Consider the following 25,491-nt stretch of genomic DNA (forward strand, 5'->3'; position numbering starts at 1 on the left):
GCTAATTTTCACTCCGGAGAGACCTGACTGATGATGCTGAGACCCCAAGTTTGTGATGTTGAACATTTCACAGGTAGATTGGGAACAATACAATTTAGAGAGGCAGTAATGTACTTCTCAGGATGGGAACAATACATTTTAGAGGCAGTAATGTACTTCTCAGGATGGGAGGAATTGAAAACTGTGTACAGTAGCTTAAATTAGAACTGTAAATAGTTTATTTTGTCTGAAGATAAGTCATAAGTTAGGTACATGAAAAGTGGGGGTAATTAGGTCTGCTTTACATTAAGTATCATGTTTATTTTCCATCTATAAACTGATAAATAATGCAGTGATTAGAAACTAGAATTGTCATGCAATTGTTGGTGACGCGTGAAGTTAACACTTTATGAAGGTCCTTCTGCATAAACTGCAGATGAATTAGGAACATAGCTGACTTGCTTGCAATTAAGTAAAAAGTTAATATAGAACCTAAGGTTGGATTTGTGTCCTTTTCTATATGTATCTATATCTATATCTGTGTGTATATATATATATATGGTAAGAAATATAACAAAACATAAATTTTAACCATCTTAAGTATACAATTCAGGAGCTTTAATTAAATTCAAAATGTACATCAGCCACCACTGTCTATTTCCAAAACTTCGTCATTACCCCATTGGAAATTTTATGTTTATTAAATAACAATTCTTCATTTCCCCCTCTCTCTTCAGCCCCTGATCACCTCTAATTTACTTTCTGTCTCTCTGAATTTGGCCATTCTAGTTATTTCATATAATTGGAATCATACAATATTTGTTCTTTTGTGTCTGGTTTATTTCAGTCAGCATAAAGCTTTCAAGGTTCATCCATGTTGTAGCATTCATCAGGATTCATTTGTTTCCACGGCTGAATAAATTTTCATTGTATGGATAGACCACATTCATTTATCCAGCAATCTGTTTATGGACACTTGAGTTGTTTCTACCATTTGGTGATTGTGAACGAGAGTAAGACTGGACTTTAATAAATAGATGGTCATGGCTAAAATATCCCTTGAAATTTAAAACCCTTTCCAGTTTCCTTTTCAAATTTGCCATACCCCCTGGGTCGGGGGGTGGGGGGAACTAAGCAGGACACTGTACATTGGGAGATGGGAGAAACTGGATTTTAAAGGAATGATTTTGGTACAGATGAGAGAAATGACAGTTAATTGAAAAACAGTCATTTTATGTCCTTGGCAAATAGTTAGGAGCCTTCTTTATCAAAACAGGTAAATTTACAAACTATTTAGTGGACTATATTTTCTTTCTAAATTACCTTTAATCTGCATCTGTCATGTATAGAAAAGAAAGGAACAAAGAGGCCATTCAAACTTATCTTCTTCATTATTTGAATATTTCAGGAAAACAAATAGACTTTTATTATTCAGATAATTGTCTCAAAAGCTTTGTTTGCTTGTCAGTGGCCTGGATTTATGTGAATGTTTATGTTTAGAGGCACAACAAGTTCTCACTGATTTTGGATGTGTTGCCCTTGATGTTCATACTGGGCAGTGATACCCCAAGGGCTGTTCTATTCCAAAAGCCAGTTCTTTATTGCAGACCCTTTGGAGGGGTCCACAAAGAGGGTATTAAAAGAACAATGGGGCTTCCCTGGTGGCGCAGTGGTTGAGAGTCCACCTGCCGGTGCAGGGGACACGGGTTTGTGCCCCGGTCCGGGAAGATCCCACATGCCGCGGAGCGGCTGTACCCATGAGCCATGGCCGCTGAGCCTGCACGTCCGGAGCCTGTGCTCCGCAACGGGAGAGGCCACAACAGTGAGAGGCCTGTGTACCACATAAAAAATAAATAAATAAAAAATAATAAAATAAAATAAATTAAAAAAAAAACATTCGTGAAAAGAACAATGAATGCACATGTGTGAATGCCTACTCTGCACCTGGCTGTGCTCTTGGCCTTTAAGATAAGTAAATAAAAGACTGTGCTCTTGGCCTTTTACTTAAGAATTCCTTAAATAAAATCTTATTCCCATTTAACATATGAGCAAACTGAGCCTCTAAAATAGTTAATCAAATTTGTCTAGTATTACTCACAACTAAAGTCAAGATTTAAAACCTAGTTTTCTTACTGGGAAGCAGGTAAACAGATAAACAGAGGGGAAAAAAATGTAAATCACAGCTGAGGTGGAGTCCTTAATTGTGTGGAAAATGTAAATTGTCATTAAAAATAGAACTTCCAAATTAAAGAAAGTAGAAATGGACTCTGCCATGCATTCTTTTCTGAATGTTATACACAGTTTCTAATATGCAGTGTTAAATGTCTCAGCAACTTTCTTTCTTTTTTTTTTTTCAGCAACTTTCTTTTGTGTTTGACAGATTTTCTAAGATGTTCTGTAGGTTTGCCTACATTAGAGGACAAAATTTTCCCTGCTGACCAGAGTCCACAATTTGTTCTAAGTATATCTTTTTCTCATGTGGTTTCATTGGGCTATAATAAAAATACAGTATAAGCAACATGGAACAAATGATTCATGCAAAATCACTTAACACCAACACATGTGATCAAAAGATTGGACTGAAAATAGGCAAATGCTTTAGGTCAAAATTGCTGAAATTACATAGTAGGCCCAAGGACTTGTAATAATGATAGCTTACATTTGTATAATGGACTCTAAGGTTCATGAAAGCTCATACCTATATTAATCTCCCTTTTAAATATGACCAAAAATCCATTAAGTAGGTGTTCTGTCCATTTTATTGTCAAGGAACAACCAAGCATGAGAGCCAGTCCCCCCAGTGAGCTACACCTCCTATTATTCAGCTCCTTATGTAGTACTTTCCTACAGAATCTGGGCTGGCCCCATTGGAACAACACAATGTAGCAGTAGTTTCATGATGTAACACTTGCAACTTTTACTTCGTTCTTCTAGAACAATCACTCTCATGGGAAAGTCAGGTACCATATAAAACATTCCACCAATGACCTTAAGTCTATCATGCTATAAGGAAGCCCAAGTTGGCCACATGGTGTGTGTGTGTGTGTATGGGGGGAGGATGCCCAGCCAGCCCCCAGGCATTTTAGTCATTCCAGCTGAGGCATCAAACATGTAAGGAAAGAAGCCATCTTGGACCTCCAACACAGTCCAGCCTTCAGGCAACTTCAGTCCTAGCCACCATCTGACTACAACTGGGTGAGCACCCAAAGAAGAACTGGCCACCCACAGAACCGTGAGTGATAATAAATTGTTGCATTAGGCCACTGAGTTTTAGAGTAGTTTGCTACACAGCCACAGGTAACTGTAATACCACGTCTATGTAGCTTTTATTGTTTTTCCCATTGCACTAAAAGCACCGCTAAATGAAAACTTTAATCAGCCACTCTCACCTAGATATCAGCTTCCTGCAAAACACTGTGAGGCACTGGTTTCATAGGAAGTGCAGGCCTTCACCTGGGGAGCAAACTGTCTGGTGGGGAGTTAGACAAGTGATTAGACATCAAACATACAGTGTGGAAGGTATTAGGAAGTAGCTCTGAGTTCTCATATAGATTCAGCATGAACAGTGACTTGACTCCTCCAAACCTCACATCCTTCTTCCATAAAACAAAAAGATTAGCTTAAATGACTTCTAAGATCCATTTCAACTCTATCAATAGATAGGTATCAGCTGATGTTTACTCTCAGGTTGCTGAGTTATCAAAAAGATGTAATTTATTTTTTAATACACACACACACATTCATGTGTTGGAAAAATCTGAAACTATACAAATCAAAATGTTGACAGTGATTATTTCTGAATAATCTTACTTGAAGAAGCTGATTTTCGTATAATGGACATGTATTCCTTGGGTAGCAAAAAGTCATGCATTTTGTTTGTTTTCAAGAGAGAGTATAGAAAAGTGAGTATAAACTGAGAAGATCGCTAAAAAGTAGATTTAAGTTTTTGTATTAGTTTCCTATTACATAAAAAATTACTACAAACTCAGCAGCTTAAACCAACATACTTCTACTATCTCAGTTTCCATAAAACAGGAGTCCAAGCAGGCCCTCACTGGGCAACAGTCAAGGTCTCAGCCAGAAGTGTTTTCATCTGGAACTTGGGGCCCTCTTCCAAGCTCACAGCTTGCTGGAACACTTTGCAACTGTAGGACTACAGCTTTTGTTTCCTTGCTGGTTGCTGGCTAAGGGACACTTTCAGTATTGCTGGCTACTGCAATCCCTTGCTAGCCCTCTCACATAGCAGGTAACTTCTTCAAAACTAGTAGGAGAATCTCTCTCCCTCCCCAGTCTGCTAAGTGGGAGTCTTAGATAACCTGATAGGTCACATCCCATTATCCTTATTAATTATCCTTATCCATTATCCCATTAATATAACCTAATCAAGAGGGTATACATCCCATCTTATTTACAAGTCCTGCTCACATTGAAGAGGAGAAGATTACATGGAGTGTGTACACCAGGGGCTAGAAATCTTGGGAAGACATTCTTGAATTCTGCCTACTATGTCTTTTTGCTGATTTTTATCTTAAGTTCCTAATCTCTATTTTTTTCTTCTTTGTGCTCTAGCCTTTTTCATGGGCAGATATGTTGGAGAAAGGGTTCTCTTTTGCACTGAAAGGTAGGGTAGCCAGGAGGTTAAGTATGCTAGCCATGAAGACAGACAGCCCAGGGAACAGATCTGACACTGCTATTTACTAGCTATGTGACTTTGGGAAAATTACTTAATATCTCTGTGCTTTGGATTCCCCATCCATAGAATGAAGTTAATAGTAATATCTGTCTCAGAGGTTGACCTAAAGATAAAGTGAGATAATACACACCCAGCTTTCATTAATACTCAGTAATTATCCCATTAGCCTCTATAAGGGATGACACCAGTCATAAGATCTGAATTACTTTTCAATATTAGATGAATTTTTATAGAATTATGATCTCTTATATTTATACATTGGTCACTAACCATGCAATACTCATAGAACCTCTGTGAAGAAGGCATGATTTATCCTGTTTTGCAGAAAGTTACCAGAATTTCAGAGAAGCTAGGGAAATTGCCCAAAGTCACATAGCTATGAAAAATCTCCAAGTTCAGGACTTCAGAACCCAAGGCCAGTGTTTCATCCAGTGTGCCAATATGGAAAAGTGGAATGAGGCTTGTTCTCCATGACGCCCTGTGGTAAACTCATTTCTATTGGAGGAAGCTACGGGAATAGAGATTTAGTTACAGGAAGTGTGAATTTTAGTAGCCAATTTGGAGATGTAATGGGTTGCCTTAGAGAATACTGGATTCTCCACTAGTGCTATATTCAGGAAGTGTGGTTGTATAGTACTGCATAGTGGAGAGAGCTTGGGCATTAGAATGATTCATTTAGTTAATAAATATCTGCAACTCCTATGTCAAGCATTGTTCTATTTGCTGGGGATATGATGGTAAGGAAAAAACAATGAGCTTGGATTGATTATTTCCCTAGGGTTTTCTAAGGAGTAAATAAAGCAGTATATTGTGAAGTGCTAGCAGTGCCTGGCCCACAGAAGGTGTTCCCAGGAGGTCAGATCATGAAGCTGGGATATAGTAGAGGGGATTTTCACATCAGATTGACAACTGGGCTAGAATTACAATTCAATTCACAAACAAGTACTTTCTGTCTACCATGTGCCAGGCACTGTGCTAGGTGCCAAGTTGTTGCAACCAAGAGCAGAAAACATTCATGCACAAGCTCGAAATGAAATACTTATCAAACAATAGAGATACGATATCCTGTAACATAAGATAGCGTGATGCCCTTATATTTGTGAGAACCAGAAATCTTTCATGAAGTTAAAGTTTGATGTTGATGCATGAACACTATGTTGATAGTCTGATAAGCCAAAGAAGAGACAACTATTATACTTGGTAACAATTGTGTCTATTATTGTATTTAGCTCTTTTATGTGTCAGAGGATAAAACAGACTCATTCCTTATTGTCTGTTATTTAACTGGAAAAATTATAATAACCCTGTGGGCTGGTCATATTACTCATATGAAATATAGAGAGAATAAGACATGTATGCAAGTTTACTATCTTAGATTGTATGCCCTAGAGGCAAACCTGAGATGGGGATTCCTGTATTCTTGGGCAAGTCATTTACTAAGAATGGGATTACAGAAGAAATGGGTAACAAGGGGCACAGGATAAAGTAGAAGAAACTAAGCAAAAGTGTGGTTTCAGAAGTCTAGCCTCAGCCTGATCCCAGGAGGAGTTCTGGAGCATAAGTTGTACCATAGAGGTTGCCCTGCCCAGAGACCAGGAATCTGAGCTGCTTCCCCAAGACCCCACTCCACATCCCACATCAATCAAGTGTTACTCACAGGCAACCCCAAGGAGAGTAGAAAAGAAGGGTGGGCATAACTTCCCAGGTACCTCCAGGGAAGGCAGCAGCTGACAACTGAGAGAAATGCTCCAGAACACAGTACAGGGTGAGCTTTTAGTAGCCAACTCTTCTGATGGTGGGGAATGGGGACACTTCCCTGGTAAATGGGCTCTGGATGGTGCACCAACAGCAAAGGCTACAGTCCTGAAGCTGGGAAATGGATGGAGAAACCAAGGCAGTGCGTGCCTGCTGACTGTTTCAAAACCAGTTTTGGTCTACTTCCCAAAGTTCTAAATGCTCTTAACCACTAAGCCACATACCCACAGATTTTACAGTTTTTACTTATCTCATTGAATTCTCCCCCAAACAGAGTTAAGCGCATTTACATTGAGAGAGAAATTGAGCTTCTGAGAATTTGAACCTAAAAACTGGTAGAGGTGGGATTCACATCCAGGTCTCCTGGCTCTACTTGATTTTTCTCTCAGGTCACCTAACTGGGAAACTTGAGGAAAATGGAGTAAAGATATTGATATCAGGATGAACTGAAGAACCAAGGCCATTTCTTACATCAAATTACTTCAGTCAAGCATCTCAATCAGGGACAGTCTGTAACTTTGGTCCTCACCCCTTGCTTGCCATTTGGAGAGCTCCATTGTGTTGCTTTGGTCTCTAGCTCAAGCTTAGACTTTCTAAATGAATATCTGCCGGTAAGGAACATGCTTTATCATGTGTCCCTTGTATCAGGTCCCAGCCACTCCTGGCTTGAAGGTGATCTGATATAACTCTCTCTGTGCATCCTGGCATTCTGGATGCCCATCATTCTTCCAAGCTCTGCCTAATAGACAGATGCCTATGCTTTATTTCTTCCTCCCCTGTCCCACAATTGCATAGACTACAAAGCAGCAGAGCGTGGACATTAGACCCTAAATTCCAGTTGTGGCAATCAATGGCTCTGGCATCGTGGGCAAGCCCTTTAGTGTCTGAGTTTGAGTTTCCTCCTTTGTACAATTAGTACTATGCCATTTCCTGCTTCTCAGAATTGTCACATGGATTAGAAGCAACCTATTTCAAATGCCAAGCACATAGCAGGTATGCAAAAAATGGTAGTTATTTTTATATGATAGATACACCTGCACAGGAGACAGAGACACATGGGTGCCTTCTAAGCAAGCTTCCACCACTTGGAAAGCAGATGTCAAGGCCACAGAGTGAGTTCCCAGTGTGCTTAACTCACTCCCATGACCAGTAGACAGTCTCTTGCCTGCATCTCTCTACTTCCTTCCCCCTCTTTATCACCACTGTCATGATTCCTCAAGCTGCCCTTGTTCAGAATGCCCTGCTCTGGTTATGTCCTTTGCCTCCTGTACTCCAGCTCTATGGCAATTTCACCAAGACTTCCTGTGGAAAGAACAGGGTCCTGTGGCCCACAAGGTAAGTGATCTGGTTCACAGCTTGGCCGTGCAGCCTTCGGGAAGATTTCCCATCTCTTGCTACTCCTGAGTAATGAAACATGTCTCTGTCATCTCTCACTTTCTGTGTATGATCCTTAATTCCAACATTCCCCATCTCTGGGGCAACCATCCCCCTACCGTGAGTAGTATTCCTCTATTTATTCTAAAACAATGAGTGCAGGTCCATTTCTTATGCCCAGTTTAGTCCTCTCTATCACAGGGCTAGTTGATTTCTCCCAGGGATGTTCTTGAATTCAATGAGAATGACTGCACTGGTCAGTCTACACACAGTTAATACTACCTGTCTTTCTAGCCTTTCCATCCATTCCATGTGTGTCTTTTTGTTTGTTTTGTTTTGTTTTTAATTTAAACACAGAACAGCCTTCCTAGCCCTTCCATATTGCTGTTGTCGTTTTTAATTTAAACACAGAACAGTTAATGTCTATTCGTTCTTGCATTAACATTTTCCTACTCCTGAGATCTTAATACCATGCTAAGCACATAGTAGGGGCTCGAAAGAAAAATACAATTTTAATGCATACCTGAACTCTTGGCAGTGATCTCTGATTCCACCTCATTGCTCAGCAGGCACCCTGAGCAATGGCCTCTTCTGCTTCACACCTCCCTTCTGCTGAGTACAGCCTCCCAGGATTGAAAGGGCAAGGCACTCTGCTCAGAGGCACATAATCATTTTTGCTAAAATGGCAAATTTTCAGGCTGTGAGCTGATAACCAAAGTGTTACCAGGGTTTCAGCACTATCCAGTTCCTGGAGGATGGGAGGGGGCTGTCCTGACTCAGAAGCATCAAGTGAAGTGACTATTCCAAATATAATAGCTGAGGCCCTGCTCAACTGCCCTCAGCCACCTCTGGGAGGCTGTCATCCAGAGGCCCCCAGGCTGCCCCTGAGCCTGGATCAGTCCAGGCAGCAACCTCACTCCCTCAGCATCTCTCTCTTTGTTAACAGACTTAGTATTAGGTGTGTTTGGAGAGGGGTCAGGTGCCCATCTGGCTCCTGAGTCATTGCATTTGTCTCTCTGTGCAGGTGGTCTACTGCAGGACCTCCTCTGAATTTGACAGAGCTCAGATGAGATCTAAGTGCTTGGGCTAGGTCTGGAGCGACAGGCTCCTACTGCTTATCTCTTCCAAATGGCTGGCTCGGGTTGTACCATAAATAGATGAATAGAAATATTCACCTGACCCTTGACCCCTTGCCCATGGTGGACCCCATGAATGCATTTTTAGTCAAGACTCATACCTCCAAACCAACAATTATTGAATTTATACCTTCTGATCATTTTAAACTGGATCATCCCCTACCATCAGCTGTGTGAGCCGCAGCAGCTAGATGTGTCTCCAGTGCTTGGTCTTCCCCTCCTCCAGCCCCACCCACCACCTTTTGTCCCAACAGTGCAGGCTTTACGCACACCATCCTTATCAGGGAACAGACATGCATAAGTATTTTGCAAAGAGCACCCTCTTAGGAGTCAGAAAACACACCCTGGAGTCTCCACTCTGTCAGCCAATTCCTGGGCGAACTTGATAACACAATTTCACCTTTGTTGGTCTCTCTCTTTTTTTTTTTTTGTGGTACGTGGGCCTCTCACTGTTATGGCCTCTCCCGTTGCGGAGCACAGGCTCCGGACGTGCAGGCTCAGCGGCCATGGCTCACGGGCCTAGCCGCTCCGTGGCATGTGGGATCTTCCTAGATTGGGGCGCAAACCTGTGTCCCCTGCATCGGCAGGCGGACTCTCAACCACTGCACCACCAGGGAAGCCCAGCCTCTCACTTTTTCAGTCTTGAATGAGTGTGATAAAAGTAAGATCCAATCATGTGCTACAGAGAGAAACACTCTGCAAATGGCAAAGTACCATGTCAACAGGAAACCTGCTATATTTCTGCCACACCCTCTGGGGAGTTGTTTGTTTAATGACAACCTTAATAAAGGAGGAGAGATGACATTCTCTGCTGTCTGTGCAAGGCCCAGGCTGGGGCATGGGCCATGCTAAGGTCAAGCCAGGGTGCAGCTGCAAAGCACAACCAAGGTGACTCATTTCCCTGATAGCACTGCTGAGAGAACTTCAGGCTCATTCTTGCCCTCTTCCTCTGGCTCAGGCTCACCTCTTGGGGTGGAAGACATTTGGCACCAGGGAAGGAATATGTCAGGAAGAACTATCTCTGAGCCTGGGCCTTTCCATTTGAATTTAGAAAAAATTGTGTAGGAAAAAAAAAAAAAAACCAACCCAAAAACCCTGTGCTTTGGCTTTAAGTGGACTCTGAGCTCTGGCTTATAGCCAGTGTGAACTTGCGCGAGTTCCTTATCTTCTTCATGCCTATTTCTTCCTCTTTGAACTTGCTGTAATAATTCCTTCTTCCTGGGGTTGCTTGGGGGGAATTTCAATGAGTTCCTATATATAATGTCTATTTCATTCATAATAAGAAAAAATATCCAATTTATTTAATTCTGTAAAAGGCTGACTGAATGAAGAACGCATGAGAAAACTGAGGCACAGAAGGGCTTATTCTATCACTTCTAACAACCCAGTTGTTCGGGGCAGAAGTGAAACTGAAATTGGGCCTCTGGCCTATCAAGGCAGGTGCAAGGGATTCTTTACCTTTCACCATTTGCTTTGCACTTTTCTCTTTTCAATTGCAACCCTTGGGAGTTTAAATTTCCTTTCACCTTCAGGACTCCAGAGTTGATTTTTAAACATACATACACCTATGTCTCAAAGTATATGGAGTATAATATTTATATTTAAGGAAATAGATTAATAGACTCCCAACTCAAGGAAACAGTTACCACTTTAGTCAGCTTTTTACAAATGGGGACATGCATAGGTTTTGCAATTCCTCTTTTCTATTCTAAGTGGCTTTCCAGAGACCCACTGCCACCTGGGGCAAAGTACACAGCCCCAAGATCGTTCTGAAGACCAATGGTTTAATTCCCTTTATTGTAGTTTCACATATTGCTGCTGTCAGAAGTAAGTGCAAGCACTCTCGGAGGCAAGCCTCTTGCTGGTTAGTAACTACTTCTCCAGCTTCATTTCTTTGTCCACTTGGAGTTTACATGGGGTTAAAATCCACATTCAGGTACTTGCTTTAGTTGGGCATGGGTGAGACTATCACCTCCAAAAATAATAGGGGATCTCAATGAAGAGAAATCTCACCATGCAAGTAAAAAAATAAATCTGATGACCACAGCGAGCCATTAAAATTTTTAAAAGGTAATGAAGAAGGGAGAGAATGGGAGAGGAGTATAACAGCTATGAAAAACATTTTTTTTTTAAGTAAGTAATAAAGGAATATGTGCAGTGAGTGAACACAGACAGCTATCTTGAGTTGGGGGCAAGTTAATTACATTCAAAAAAGACAGCGTGTCCAGAATTTTTTTTTTTTTGCAGTGAAATATTTTAGTTCCTTCATATAGAGACATATTACACATGTTAACAACCATGAAAAACAATACAAAATGCCCTCAATTTAACAAGTAGAAAAATATAACTAGTATATATGGCAATTGTGAATCTAATACTGTACAGAAGTAATTTATGGATTTTACAAATAAATTATAGCTTAAATGCCCTTTTAAAATTCTCTTTCCCCCCTAGATGTACACTAGAACTTACAATAGGAAAGGTTCCGAGCCTAGCTTATCGCAAATCAGTGCCAGTCAAATGTTCTGCCGACAAGCTCGAAGAATTTCTTATTTGGCTCGTGAAAATATTCATGCAGTTTATTGAGGAGCTTGGGGTCGACTTGCGGGTGCGCCCGGCCTTTGGACTCGTGTAAGCAGCGGTCCCGGCCGCTGTCCCGCAGGCAGTAAAAGCCCTTGGTTTTGTTAAAGTAGAAGTTCGAGGCATTGATCTGCGGCGAAAGCCTCAGGAACCTCTCGACCTTTTGGATCTCGGGGAAGGGGTCCCTGATGAGGCGGTCGCCGTCCACGATGTGGATGCGGCGCAGCGAGAAGAAGCGAAGCCAGTTCTGCATGTGCACGTGATACAGGCTGCGGTTGAGAGCCTTGTAGTCCACGTTGAGCCGGCCATCACGCACCAGGAACTCCTCGATGGACGGGTAGGGCTTGTGCTTCTGCATGTGGTTGTAGAACACTTGGGTGTAGTCGGACAGCACGCGCTCTGACGGGTCCCGCAGGATGAGCAGCAGCCGGATGGACGGGTTCATGCTGTGGACCCGCTCAGGCACTTTGGGCGACGTGAAGTACGCGGGGGTCTTTTCCACTGTGAGCTGGTGCGGGGAGGAGAAGGGCATCTGGCTGAGGTACCAGCCCAGGCCTTGGCTGTAATGCTCCTCCCAATCGAAGAAGTGCACCTCGTTCTCTGCGGCCGCCACGTCGGGATGCAGGCTGAGCATCTCCAGTAGCGCGCGTGTGCCGCCCTTGCGCACACCGATGATAATGGTCTGCGGCAGCTGCTGGGCGGAGCCGTTGGGGGCCGCGCCTTCCCGGATCTCGTCCTGCAAGGTCGCCGCTTTCCTCACAAGCTCCGGCTGGCCCAGCTCGGCCCCGGGCATAGCGGGGCGGGAAGGCACTAGCTGGAGCTGGACCACCAGCATCACCGCGCCCAGGAGCAGCGCGGCCATGCTGGACACCACGGTGGCTTCACTGGGCGGGGCGCCGCTGGGTCATGAAGCGCTGCCGCGAGGGATGCCTCCAGATCAGTGACACATGGGTGTCGCAGGCTTCCGATTACTAGGAAACAAAGGGGAGAAGTATTAACCCCACATAAATACTGGGCTTAATCAAGCTGATAACTCTGTCGTCTTGGGCACGACATTCACCTCCTGGGGCTTTCTTGGTTCCTTTATCCTATGAAGCAGGGGCGGCGAATGGTTTCTGTACAGGCAAGAGAGTAAATGTTTTAGGCTTTTGGGGACATATAGTCTCTATGGCAACTCCAACTATGCTATTTTGCTCTAAAGCACCCATAGATGATACACAGAGAAATGGGTGTGGTTGTGTCCCAATAAAACTTTATTTATGGACACTGACATTTGAATTTCATATAATTTTCATGGGTCATTAAATATTCTTCTTTTAATTTTTTTCAAACATTTGTATTTTTACTGCTCTGTTGGCACTAAAACCAGGCCAAGCTTTGGCCTGCAGTCATAGTTTGCCAACATCTGCTATAAAGGAAAAGGTTGGGAAGGACTTTTGGACCTTGGCAAACATCAGAGAATATCTACCAGCTGCCAGCCCCAGGCAGAGGGGCAAGCGATATGGAAGCAGGCATTGTTTCCAACCCACTAGGGGCTCCTGATCTAACAGGGCAGGTGAACCTGTTTGAAAGATTGAATGATTAACTACAATTCTTTACTCTTCCCTGAATCCAATTCTTGCTATAGCCTCCTTGTAGGGGGAGTGTACTTCCTAGCAATTTGATTTTTTTTTTTTTTTTATTTGCCACGAGAAGAACATGCCCTGGCCAGCCAGCTGCTGGTGCCAGGAGGAAGACGAGAGACACCTGCAGTAGAGCTGCCCCATCAGCCCCCTGTGTGCAGCCCAGCCAACTCCCTCAGGAGTGAGAATGCATGCTTGTGGTTTTAAGCCAGTGAGTTTTGGGGTGGTTTGCATTACAGCACCAATTTGGCAAAGGTTAATTGATACAACCGGACTGTAAGCATCAGTGCGATATATGTTACGATTATAATTTAGGGAGAGTACTGTGAGGGCCTATGTTCATTCATTTTGCCTGAAATGATTAGAGATGTCTTCCAAGTAAAGCAAATGTTTGAAGTGGGCCTAGAGGGATAAACAGGCGAGGTTATTGGAAAGAGCAAAAAACCTTCATGCATGCAAATGTTTACTATTTATAAAGAACAGGTCTTGCAGTCTGCTCAGTGGATTGTCATTTTAACACTACAGTGTCAGGTAGAAACGCAGGACAGTTATAGAAACACAAGGACACAAAAATTTAGTCCACTTCAAAATTCACGGTCCAAATTTAAAATTCGAAATTCAGGGCTCTTCCTGTGAACTGCCTGCTTTATACCTTTTTCTCTTTAACTGAGACTTATCACATTTGGGCATTAAAGTCCCTCAGGAACACGGGCACTGCTGAGCTACATGGCATGGAGTTCCCAAAGACACAAGAGCTATGGTTGTTGTTTTTAGGAGGCTGATAAGCAGCAATCCGTGTTCGACCCTCTCCCGGAAAGAGCAGATCGGAAACGCTCTCTCTTTTCTTTTTAAAGTTTATTTATTTATTTATTTTTGGCTGCGTTGGGTCTTCATTGCTGCATGCGGGTTTTCTCTAGTTGCGGCGAGCGGGGGCTCCTCTTCGTTGTGGTGTGCGGGCTTCTCAATGCAGTGGCTTTTCTTTTCGTGGAACATGGGTTCTAGGTGTGCGGGCTTCAGTAGTTGTGGCTCGCGGGCTCTAGAGCGCAGGTTCAGTAGTTGTGGTGCACGGGGCATAGTTGCTCTGAGAAATGTGGGATCTTCCCAGACCAGGGCTCGAACCCGTGTCCTCTGCATTGGCAGGCGGATTCTTAACCACTGCACCACCAGGGAAGTCCTGGAAACTCTCTTTTAAGTAATCTCTGTCTAAACACAGCTCAGGAAGAGTTGCACAGAGGCCCAGTTTGGGGACTATGGGATTTACAGAGCCAGAAAAATGTTTTCTATCAAGAGAGCCCATCATCTTCTTTATGCCAGGTTTAAAATTCACTTTATTAGCTTAAAACTTGTCTAGAATGTGTAAACAAAGAACAACAGGCAGGACTTCCGTGTTTATGATCAGATCAATTGATCTACCTCCCTCAGATATTAACTGTAATAGCCACTTTGTAAAATGTATATTAAAGATCAAGCAATTAAAAAGCTGAAACCTTTAGAAAATCACAGAACACTAGAAAAGGGACTTGCCAAATCACCTGACATACATATTTAGGAAAAAGAAAGAGAAAAATTTAAGGAGGGATGGCCAAACAAGATGGGGCTCAAGCCTGGTCTTACTGATTGGATGAGCCCAATTTAATGGGCCATTTGCTTCAGTCAAATGAACGTTTTAGTATGTTTCAGTGAAATTCTATTTCCTTCTCAACGGCCCATGTGCGTTGACCAAAGGGACCAGTTGTGCTTGCTTTTTACATGTTTGGGGTATGTGTGTGCCGGTGCAAGTGTATGCTTTTGTGTGTTTATGTATGTATGTGTGTACACGTGTGTACGTGGGTGTGCACATGTATGTGTGTGTGCGTGCGTGTGCAGGGGGTGGGGTGGGTGAAGTGATGGAGAGAGTAGCTTCTCCACACTAAACTGCTATACTCTCTGTGGTGGGTATTGTCATCCCCATCATACAGCTCTGCATCCAGACTTAGGAAACAACCTGATCCTGCAACATCTAAGGGTTAGAGTCAGAGCCCAGATCTGAGATTCATATTATCTGACTATTTATGCTCTTTCCATTCTGTTATGAGGCATCTTGATTAGCACAGTGCACATCTGAGATCTTTTTCCTAAAGGGAAGTTACCAGCAGACAGCAGAAACAAGAAACTAAATATAGTTTGTCCTTTACAAAAACAAAGCAAAAAACAAAAACCCTCCCAAACAACCAAAAAACTGGGCACTTTGTAGTTTAAAAACTCCTCATTTATAATGTAATAGTTTCTAAAATGTATATTTACTTATTCTAAGCCATCTACATTACATTCCAAAAGTACTTGAGGTATATGGAAAAAAAATCTTAGCTAAAGTCTCATATGTACACGTGTGTGTGTGTGTGTGTATGAAACTTTAGCTAAGTTTTATGTATATATTATACACACATATATATTATGTATATATACACGCATATATTTATACATCTAAATATATATAAAATGTAGTTACACACACACAGTGGCCATCGAGAGCCAAGTTCTTCCTGTTGTAGTTTGATAATGTGAATTTCTCAGTGGTACAGATAGAATTTTTGTGCCTTTTAGTAACATTCTCAGAAAAGGAAAGATCCCCAAGCTCAGGTGAACCTGTAAGCCAGGACATCTGGGCCAGCTGGTCTTGACAATGGAATTATGAGCATCAGAGCATCATGTCATTAAGTCCCTTTTTTTCATTTTATGGGTGAGGAGGCCCTGAGGTGACAGGCCCAAGATCAGGTAGAAAATCAGAGCCTAGAACTTGTGGATCCTGAGTTCCAGTTCTGTACTCTCTGCTATTATTGCTATCTCCCTAGCATGTGGTCTTAAAACAAAGGCAGTGTTTTGGGGATCCTAAAGAAGAAAACCCCCCGAAAAAACCTACCTAGCAGTGACAAGCCCTGGCTGCCAACTCCAGAATCAGCTGGTACACAGGGGATATACATATAGCACGTGGGTGAAACGCATTCATTTGTTCTACTCAGTAGAAGAGTTAAAGGAATCACACAGGCTATGGAGTCAGGAATCCTGTCTCCAGTTTTGACTTTGGTCCAAGTGCCGTAACCTCTCTTAGCCTCAGTTTTCTCATCTGTAAAGTGGTAATAATTCCACTTGCCTCAAATGGCTACTTTGGGACTGAAGTGAGATGGGTTATCAGCACTGTCCTATAGAAATGTAACGTGAAGCACATATGCACTTTTTTTCCAATTATCAAACAAATATTTATTGAATTCATGCTACATAGCTAGCATTTTAGCTAAGCTATGAGATGAATTCCCCACTTTCACCAATACTTTCTCCCCTCCATTATGCCAACCACGATGCCTTCCCCATAGGAGTTATGCAGCAGATGAGTTGTGTAAATAAAAAGTGTAACACACAGTTTTACTACGTTCGGAGAAAAAACTCAAATCTCCTTAGGCGATCTAGAGATGCTCAGGAAAGTAACAGCAACTCCCCTCAAAGGTGATAGCAGCCACTATTTACTTATGTCCCTGACACTTAGTCATATCTTGCCCTAAGACAGATCATGTCTTATTGTTAATTTTATTATAGGTGTTAAAATGACCCACATATGCACTTGTACATTTTCCAGGAGCCCCTTTTTAAAAAGGCAACTTTTATGTAAGCCAGTATTTCCAAAATGTTATCACTCCAACACATAATCACTATATAAAATTAAGGAGATATTTTGCATTTTTTTTGTTTTCAAAATCCAGTGTGTATACATTTACTCTTACAGGACATCTCAAGGCCACATGTGGCTACTGGCAACTGAGGTGGACAGCAGAGAGGTATTAGAACACTGAGCAGTGTTGCAGTTCTTACTCGGAAATCCCTTTAATTGTGGAAAGTGCTTTCTTAATAAGTAAGATACTCTACCCCATTCACAAATTAGGAGCTTCCCAAACAGGAAAAGGACCAGGAAGGCAAGTTTGAACTTGCAAGCAGCACAAAGTTGATTATTCTCCCTCCGGAAGTAAACTAGGTACTGTCAAAGGAATCTTCTGAAAGTCTGGAGCCCTGAGCTGGCACAGGCACAGACAAAGACTGTTCAACAGAATCTGGAACCCGAGCCACATTCCTCCCAAAAGCAATGATGGCAGCTGCCATCTGCAGCCCTCGCTACTAAGTGGACACTAGGCTGGCAACTTTGCACACAGGACCCCTGTGGTGCTCACTGCATTCTCGATAGAACCGATATCATTATGAGAAAGTGAGGCTCAGAGAAACAGAGTGGTTTGTCTAGAAAGTTAGAGGCAGTACTAGGACTCAAACTCAGTCTGAGCAGGCAAAGCCAGGAACCTCACCATCCCTCACACTAGGTGGCAACACCCAGAGTTAGTGTATAAGTAGTTACTGGGCTCCTTGGTTTGTCTTTGGTCTTGTTGAACCATCATGCCAGCCACTGATTCTTTGATGAAGAACAGGATTCCTTGGAATGGCCCAGTCTTGCTAGAACGAGCATAAAATGAACCCCATCCTTCCCTTTGTAGATGAGTTAAAAGGTCCCCAAAAGAGATCCAGCCCACTCCCTGTTCACTCCCTTTTATCCGGGAGGCTGTTTGCTTCATCCTGCAGTGATAAACCAAGCCCGGAGTTTCAAGAATTCCAAAGACAAGAGTCTTTCCCATCAGCAGCACTAGGTGTCCTTGGGCCCCATCATGAAGATGCTGACCACACACCAGGCATTGGGAACACATGGGAGAGGACACAGGATTTTCCAGATGGAGATTTCCTTGCATTAAAAATTAAATCGAGGGCTCCCCTGGTGGCGCAGTGGTTGAGAGTTCGCCTGCCGATGCAGGGGATGCGGGTTCGTGCCCCGGCCCGGGAAGATCCCACATGCCGCGGAGCGGCTGGGCCCGTGAGCCATGGCCGCTGAGCCTGCGGGTCCGGAGCCTGTGCTCCGCAACGGGAGAGGCCACAACAGTGAGAGGCGCGCGTACCGCAAAAAAAAAAAAAAAAAAAAAAAAGAAAAGTAAAAAAAGAAAATTAACTCAACACTCCTCTTCAGGTCAGGGAGGAACCTAGGATGGGACCTGCCTGCCCCTCCCGCCTCCTTTAAGCCAAGCCCTGATTTTTCTGTTCATTTGAACACACCAAGCTCACACCAGCTCTGAGCCTTGGCATTTAATGCTCCCTCTTTCCAGGATGCTAGCCCTAGGCTTTGCTAGGCTGGCTCTCCCTTGTCATTCAGATTTTATTTCAAATGTTGGCTTTCCCGCAATGTTAGCGCCCCCACTCTCCTTTAATCACTTTCTTTGACATCATCTTGTTTTATATTCCTCATATACTATCCAAAATTGTTTGATTGTTTACTGCCTGCCTCTCCACCCAACAATGTTAATTCAGAGCTTCCTTATCGATGTCCTGTCTCTCTTTGCTGCATCCTCTGGGGCTGGCATGATTGCTAGTACACAGTGGGTACTAGAGATGCTATTTGCTGAATGAATACATTGAATGTTGTGGAAAGTCAGGCAAATGATTGAAGGCACTGAGAAAGGCTTTTAATTCAGCAGAAAGAGAAACTTAACAGTCTGTCCCTTTATGAAAATGTCTGTGTCAAAAAGTAGTGAGTTTTCCCTCCCTAGAGGGTTAAGCAGAAACCAGATGTTAAGAGGGGGACTCAAAATTTCTCATGGAGATTGGACAAGATCACTGAGAGTCTAAAACATATTTTCATTACAAAAGGAGGGGAAGCAGTGAAATCACCCTTCAAAAATATTTTAATTTTCTCCTTAAGTCTTCTTACTACATAATTCACATCATGACCCAGATTTCAAATATAACTAATACAATATATTTGCTCTCAGTCCCACCACTGGAGTATATTCGTGGATAAAATGAAATAACTAGAATATGTAACAGGAGGGAAATTCAGTGCATCGGGAACAGTGACGCCTGCGGTCCCTGTGTCTGCAGGAAAAACTTCCCAGCCTCTCAACAAAAGACGGTGACCCAGCTGGCACAGGTGAGAATCTCCTTGGATAACAGGGACGATCAAAACATGGGGACCCAAGTCGTCTAAGGGATCTGACAAAAGCGTTGAAAAGAAATAGATTCCTCCCTGGGTGCCCACTGTGTATCAGGCAGTAGGCACTCGTGTATAAATTATCTCCTCTAATACTTGTAACGATAGTAAGAGGTGGTTAGTCTCCTTTTATTTTATATATTTTTTAAGCAATGAAAAGGCAGTGTGCAGTAGTAGAAAAGCAAAGAGGCTTTTGTAATTGGACAGAACCAGGCTAGAATTCTTATACCTAACTGAACTCAGCTAAGTTTCTCACCTCCCTGGGGCTCAATGTGCCGTTCTGCAAAATGGGCTAAAATCTACTTCATAGGGATGCCATCGTGACTCAGTAAGATTACCCACGGCAAAGAGATAGTGCAGTGCCTGGCACTCGGTGGGCATTCAACGAATGTTAATGGCCTGTCTCTCTCCCCAAGGCAGACATGGAAACATGCTATTAAGGTTAAATGACCTTCTCAAGGTCACAGAACCAGGAAGTGTGATGACTAAAATTCCACAGGCCATCTGTAAAGCCCATTGTGCTGCTTTGCCTTTGAATGGAGATGCCTTCTGTGGGCAGTGGCAAGTGCATTCCCGGCAGAGGGGAGAGCTTACTCCAAAGAATGATGATAACATAGCAGGAAGGATAAGAGCTCTTGTGCTGCTCTACAAGAATTGTTTCTCTCCAAGCATCCCCGAGTATTGAGTGATTTAATTTTCTGGAATGCACTGATATCTGAGCCAAGACAGTTTGATCAGAACTGTCATTTCCATATCCAACCAAACTTCTGAGCAATCAACAGTATACGATTTTTTGTTCATCTTTAGGAGAAAAAAATGTCTTCTCTTTTACCTTTGCACTGCTAACTTAAGAGTGCATGGCAGAGCTGTCAGATTTCTATCCTTGGCAGATCATCTTGGAAACCAAGAAAGAGGAAACAGATTTAGCTCATGCCTGTCAGTCTACAGAAGGACAGTGAGATCTCAAGACTTGCATTAATATTTATTTTCTTGAAATTGCCTACACATGACACTTGTCATACAGTGTTGACATTCACTTCTGTTTGGGTTTACTTATGGTAATTGCTGTGAGGTAGGATGGGGTGGAAAGAGTCCAGGGTAGAAAAGACCCCAGGTCAGTCCACATAATGTTAATAAGTTTCTCTGGGTCACATTGGCTATCTGGGAAAAGGAGGAGTAATTGGCCCTGTTTTCCCCTTGAAAAAGATCAGGACTCTTCCAACACTCCCTCTTCCAGACTTTCTATGCTCTGTTGCTTCCATGGCATGGCTGGGAGGTTCCATATATACAAAAGGTTGCCTGCATAATGAATGTAATTCTTCAGGATTGAAGGAAGGAGGGACCTGGGCCAACCAGGGAGGGCAGCATGGTGGGGCAAGGCTTTAGGGCCAGAAGATTTCAGTCACAGTGTTTTGCCGAGCTTCTGAGAATTCCATGATACTATGAGGATGATAAAGGAAAACTGTCCCATAGGTAGTCTGAAGTCAACCCATACAAAGTTGTTTTCCAAATTAGTGAGAGATTAGGGTTGAAGCATCTAGAAAGGAGTTGCAAGTGGGAGGTGACTTAAGCATCCCCCCAGGGGCTCTGTCTGCCCCATGACAATCACCAGCAACAGTGCTTTGAAAACTTATACATGCACACCGATCCGCTAGAGATGTAGTTCAAAATGCAGATTCTGATCCAAGAGTTCTGGGGAGAGGCCTGGGAGTCTGTGTTTCAATAAGCTCCCAGGAGAACTGGTCTGCCCACCCATAGCCCTCGGAATGGCAAGAACTCAGTGAGCTTGGAACAACTGTGTTCATTCACATTCAGATCCTGATGCCCTTGGCCTTGGGCTGTGAAGGCTGATGTGCCTTTGGTTTTTGTTTCTTATGATTGTTGGGGCAGTTTGTTTTTAAATCCAGGTTTGGAACCACCTGCAGTAGACAAAATAGAGAGGGATCAGTCCCGTCACAGAGGTGGTGTTATCTGTGGAGGCGGGCAGAGGGGAGATGTTGGAATTCAGAGGATTAGAGCCAAAAACCCAGGCTCAAACCTCAGCTGTATAACTTAAAATCCACAAGACAGGATTGAAATCTCAGAGCCTTAGATTGAATGCCTTGGCCCAATATATACCGATTTTGAGGATTAAATAGAACAGTCTGTGTGGTGCTTATGAAGTTGCCATATTGCCTGGCCCAAGGCAAGCCCTTCAATCGTGGTAGCTATTTCTGTCCCTAAAAAAGAAGGCTGTGTGGTATAAATGGGAATCATGGATGATAATTAGTCAAACGCATTTGTTCATGATCCAAAGTACTGCAGTGACTCAACCAGACAGAGGCTTACAGAAGAAAGGACAGTGACACACAGAAGCAGTCCAGGCTCTCTATCTGGGGAGGGGGCACACAGAGGGTCCTCCCTGAATACCCCCTGCCTGAGTGATGGGCAGCCATATGTGTGCAGCAGGGAGGCCCCCAGGAGGGCTGAGGAGGGGCTACTTCTCCTCAACATGTTTAATCTGCGGTGCTGTGCACAGAAGGCAGCAGTGACCTAAATAAATCCTTCATTAGAAGCAGAAACACACTGGCACAGGCAGAGTTCTGTGACAGGAGGGCGGACAGGGCCTCTCTTATTACTCGGTGCGGCTGAGTGGAAAAGAGGGCCGTGCTAGCAGACAGGAGACAGGAGCTGGGCTGCCTCAGTGCACTTGGATATGCATGGCTCGATCCCTGCTCCAGCTGTGACCCAACCTCCCAACAGGTACCATCTGACTGTGGGAGCCTCCCTGGCTGAGGTGGACGGTCATCATCACCCCACAGATGGCCAGCACCTATGAAATCCATACATTTCCCTAGAAATGGCAAGGAAAGACACACAGAGCATCAGAGGCCAAAGAACCCTGTGCTGTCATCTTGTCCTGTCTGTATCCCTGTTGATGGGGAAACAGGTGGACACAGAACGGGAATCCCAAGGTCAAGTGTGTAGGGGCTGAAATGAATCAGAAAGCAAGGTGTTCTGATTCCCATGCCACCAGGGCCCAAACACATGGGAATCTGTGTTTCTTTTATGTTGGGACAGGGAACATTAGAATACTTTTGCAGCTGAACATACATATATAAAGCCAAAGTAAATTCTTCCCCTGGGTGGGCAAAGGTAGAGGGCGGATTTGTCTCATTTCTTGAGCCAGACTGTACAGAGAGAATTTTGTTTCCCCCCAAAATTCAGAGGTTGAAGCCCTTATCCCCAGTGTGGTGGATATCTGGAGATGGGGCCTTTGGGAGGTAATTAAATTTAGATGGAGTCCTGAGGATAAGACCCACAGTGGGATGAGTATCCTTATGAAAAGAGGAAGAGAGATTGGTACTCTGTCTGCCACTTGAGCACACTAGGAGACAACAACCATCTGCATCCAGGACAGAGCTCTCACCAGGAGCTGAATCTGTTGGCATCTTGGTCTTGGACTGCCCAGACTGGAGAGCTGGGAAAAATACATTTTTGTTGTTGTTTAAGCCACCTGGTCTATGGCATTTTGTTACAGCTACCTGAGCAGACACATACATAGCCCTTAGAAGAAATAGTAAAGAAAAAGAGTCTGCTTGGGACTGCTTCCACTGCGTAAGTTTTCCCAGGGGTAGCACACAGCGGTCTCCTGGATCAGGCAAGTGACATCCACCTAGGAAGGCTGCTGGCCAGTGGGGACTGCAGCAAGCAGCCACATGTGTACGTGGTCTGTCTAAGGAGCCAGCTGCTGCCAACTCTGGCAGATGTGGTTGGAGACAAGAGACCCGTGTGGGCTGATCTTTGGAGTTTTCAAGATTGAACTATGGATATTTATGTGAAAACTCACGATTATTATTAGTTATGAATGTAATAAATGGCTATCAGTTGCCAAGACAGGTGAAGATGAAAAAAAGAAAAGATTAGAAAGCAAGTCTGCAAAGACTGATGCCTCAGGTCTATACTTTGCCCACAGGTGCCCCTCCCCCCAAACTTTTACAAGGCACCTATGATGTTGCTAAGATTGTACTGAGTTCCCGGGGACACAGAAATAACCCAGTCACCGTCCTCAGAGCACCCTGTAAAGTAGAAGATACAGGTGGAAGGAGACCTATTACCGTGTTCAGTGTGGGCAGGGATCAGGTACAGTTGCATCAGAGCCCAGGGGAGAGAGGCCACACAGGTAGAAGACCAGGGAGGGCCTGGTGCCATTCTACCAAAAGGTGATCAATGGCCGGGTATAACCCGGGAGGAGGCTTGGGGTCTGCTCAGCAGGCAGTCCCCCAGGGACAATCATCCCAAATGGAGTTTGTAGCAGAATCAGGGCAGGGCAGGGCAGGGCAGGTTGCGGGGACTTGGCCTGTGCTGGGGTTGGCTGTGGAGGTGGAGGGGGAGGGTGACAGATATGAGGCTGCAGGAGCCAGCAGGGGCCACGACTTGAGATTCGGAAACACAGTGGAGGGAAAAGAGCCATGGCAATGGAACAAAGCAAAAGGTGCTGAGCTTGAATCCCAGCAATGCCACTCACAGACTCCAAGATGGGGCAAGTTAATGGAAAATCTTGGAAACTACTGCTCACTTTTGGTCCAAGAGCTTGATTTTGTCTTTGCTTTGGATATGCATGTTCTTGGTTTAAACATGATCATTTAAAGGCAGACATTTAAGTGACAGCTTAGTACTGACCTTGAAACACACTGGGGTTGCAGTGAGGACTGACATCCCTGCCTGCAAGTCGCTGAGGGGGAAACAGGCATGGACAGAATTAAAGCATGGTACCATGGCTGGTTTTGATTTTACATTGTCTGTATGTTTTCTTTCATTTTTTGAATTAAATTGCTGCTGTTCCTGTAACAGCACTGAATACAGCAATGGTGGTGCATGGCTTTTTCCTCCATCCCCCCCACTTACACATAGGGCTGTGATTTCTGTTCATCCCTTACTTAAAAAATTTTTAAAACCACTATTCAAGTTAAATATTCCTTTATTCTTAAGCTTCAGGTTTTAAAAAATGAATTAGTGTCTCATGTGCCTCTGATTTGAGCTTGAACTTATCTATAATGAATTTACTTTAAACAGGAAACACCTACCTTATTATCTCAGTCATCTCGAAATCTTTAAATGCCATTTAATCTATCGAAAAGATCTTGCACTTGACACAAGCTTCCCTGTGATCTCTTGTTATCTCTTGTTATAATTTCAGTATCTTCAGATTAAATATAACACTCTATAATAAGTTCAATCATCATCAGCCTGGTCATTTATTCTTTCTGAATGTTGCTGCAGAGTGATTTATGGTTTCTTCTTTTAAAATATTTTCAATTTATTATTACTTAAATAACATATTTGAAACGATCTGGCATCTGAGGGAGACATTCAGGAATCCTAAGATGAATTACAAGAGCTCAGAGGGGGCAGGCTGGTGGTTAAGAGTGTGGGTTTGAATCCCATCTCCATCCCTTACTCCCTCTGTGTGACCAAGAGCAAGTTGTGTGTTCTCTGTGTGCTTCGTTTGCTTTTTACCTGAAATGTAGGGGTGGTTACAGTATTAATTTTGTAGGATTGTCATGAGGCTTAAAGGAGATATTTACTACATGAGTGCTAAGAAGAGGGCCTGGCATATGAAAACCCTCATCAAATGTCATCATCAGCCCTGGCAGGACTCTGTTTTCCACTGTAGTGGCTGATAAAGGTCTTATTCAGGTAGTCAATATTGCTAACACCGATCATTTCAGGCACATAAAATGCATCTCCACAAAGTCACCTTTGCTTGAAAGGACCAGTGCACAAGAGTGAGCATGGTGCTAGCTGGGGTCAGGAGCTGGGGTCTAGTCCCAAGTTCTGTCCTGACTTCTGTGTGACCTTGGCCAAGACAAAGAAATACTCTAAGCCTCTTTTACAAAAGGAAGCAATCGGACCACAAATGCTAAGAACATCCGCCCTCTTATATCTATCTACAATGCAAAGGCTTTAGAGAATTAAGAAACATTCTTGACTATCAAAGCAAGATACTATTATCCAAAATTCCTAACAAAACAATTACTGTTAAAAATAAATCATAAAGCTTTGTCACTTGGCATCAGTCTAACATTTCATGGGTTAAAGGTAGCAACATGTCTTGAATTTCTACACTGCCAAAGTCCTTTGATATAAGGGAAAATAATACAGCTTCTAGCAGGAAAGACTGTCCCCTTGGGTAGGGTCTCCCAAACTACCTGCTGCTCTGGTTCTATTCAGATCGTATCCAGCGTTCATTCAACAAATATTAATTGAACGTAGCACCTGATTAAGAGGTGGATCAGCTTGATTAGAGAACCATCTCCAAAG

At 43.4% G+C, this 25,491-nt stretch overlaps 1 protein-coding gene across 7 annotated transcripts in view; it reads right to left on the minus strand.

Annotated features, from left to right (window-relative positions):
* Positions 1-25,491, minus strand: part of HS3ST1 (heparan sulfate-glucosamine 3-sulfotransferase 1) — a 95,704-nt gene that overhangs the window by 53,760 nt on the left and 16,453 nt on the right. For 5 of the 7 annotated variants that reach the window (XM_060299161.1, XM_030864220.2, XM_060299164.1 and 2 more), the window contains exon 2: positions 10,594-12,488. The exons of the other annotated variants lie outside the window; for them this stretch is intronic. In XM_060299161.1, coding sequence (XP_060155144.1) covers positions 11,444-12,379 — 936 coding nt within the window. In that variant the 5' untranslated portion in view covers positions 12,380-12,488 and the 3' untranslated portion in view covers positions 10,594-11,443. Of the gene's footprint in view, positions 1-10,593; positions 12,489-25,491 lie in introns of those variants that run through there. 7 annotated transcript variants of the gene reach the window in all.

Source organism: Globicephala melas, chromosome 5 (genome assembly GCF_963455315.2).
Source record: "Globicephala melas chromosome 5, mGloMel1.2, whole genome shotgun sequence".
NCBI lineage: Eukaryota > Metazoa > Chordata > Mammalia > Artiodactyla > Delphinidae > Globicephala > Globicephala melas.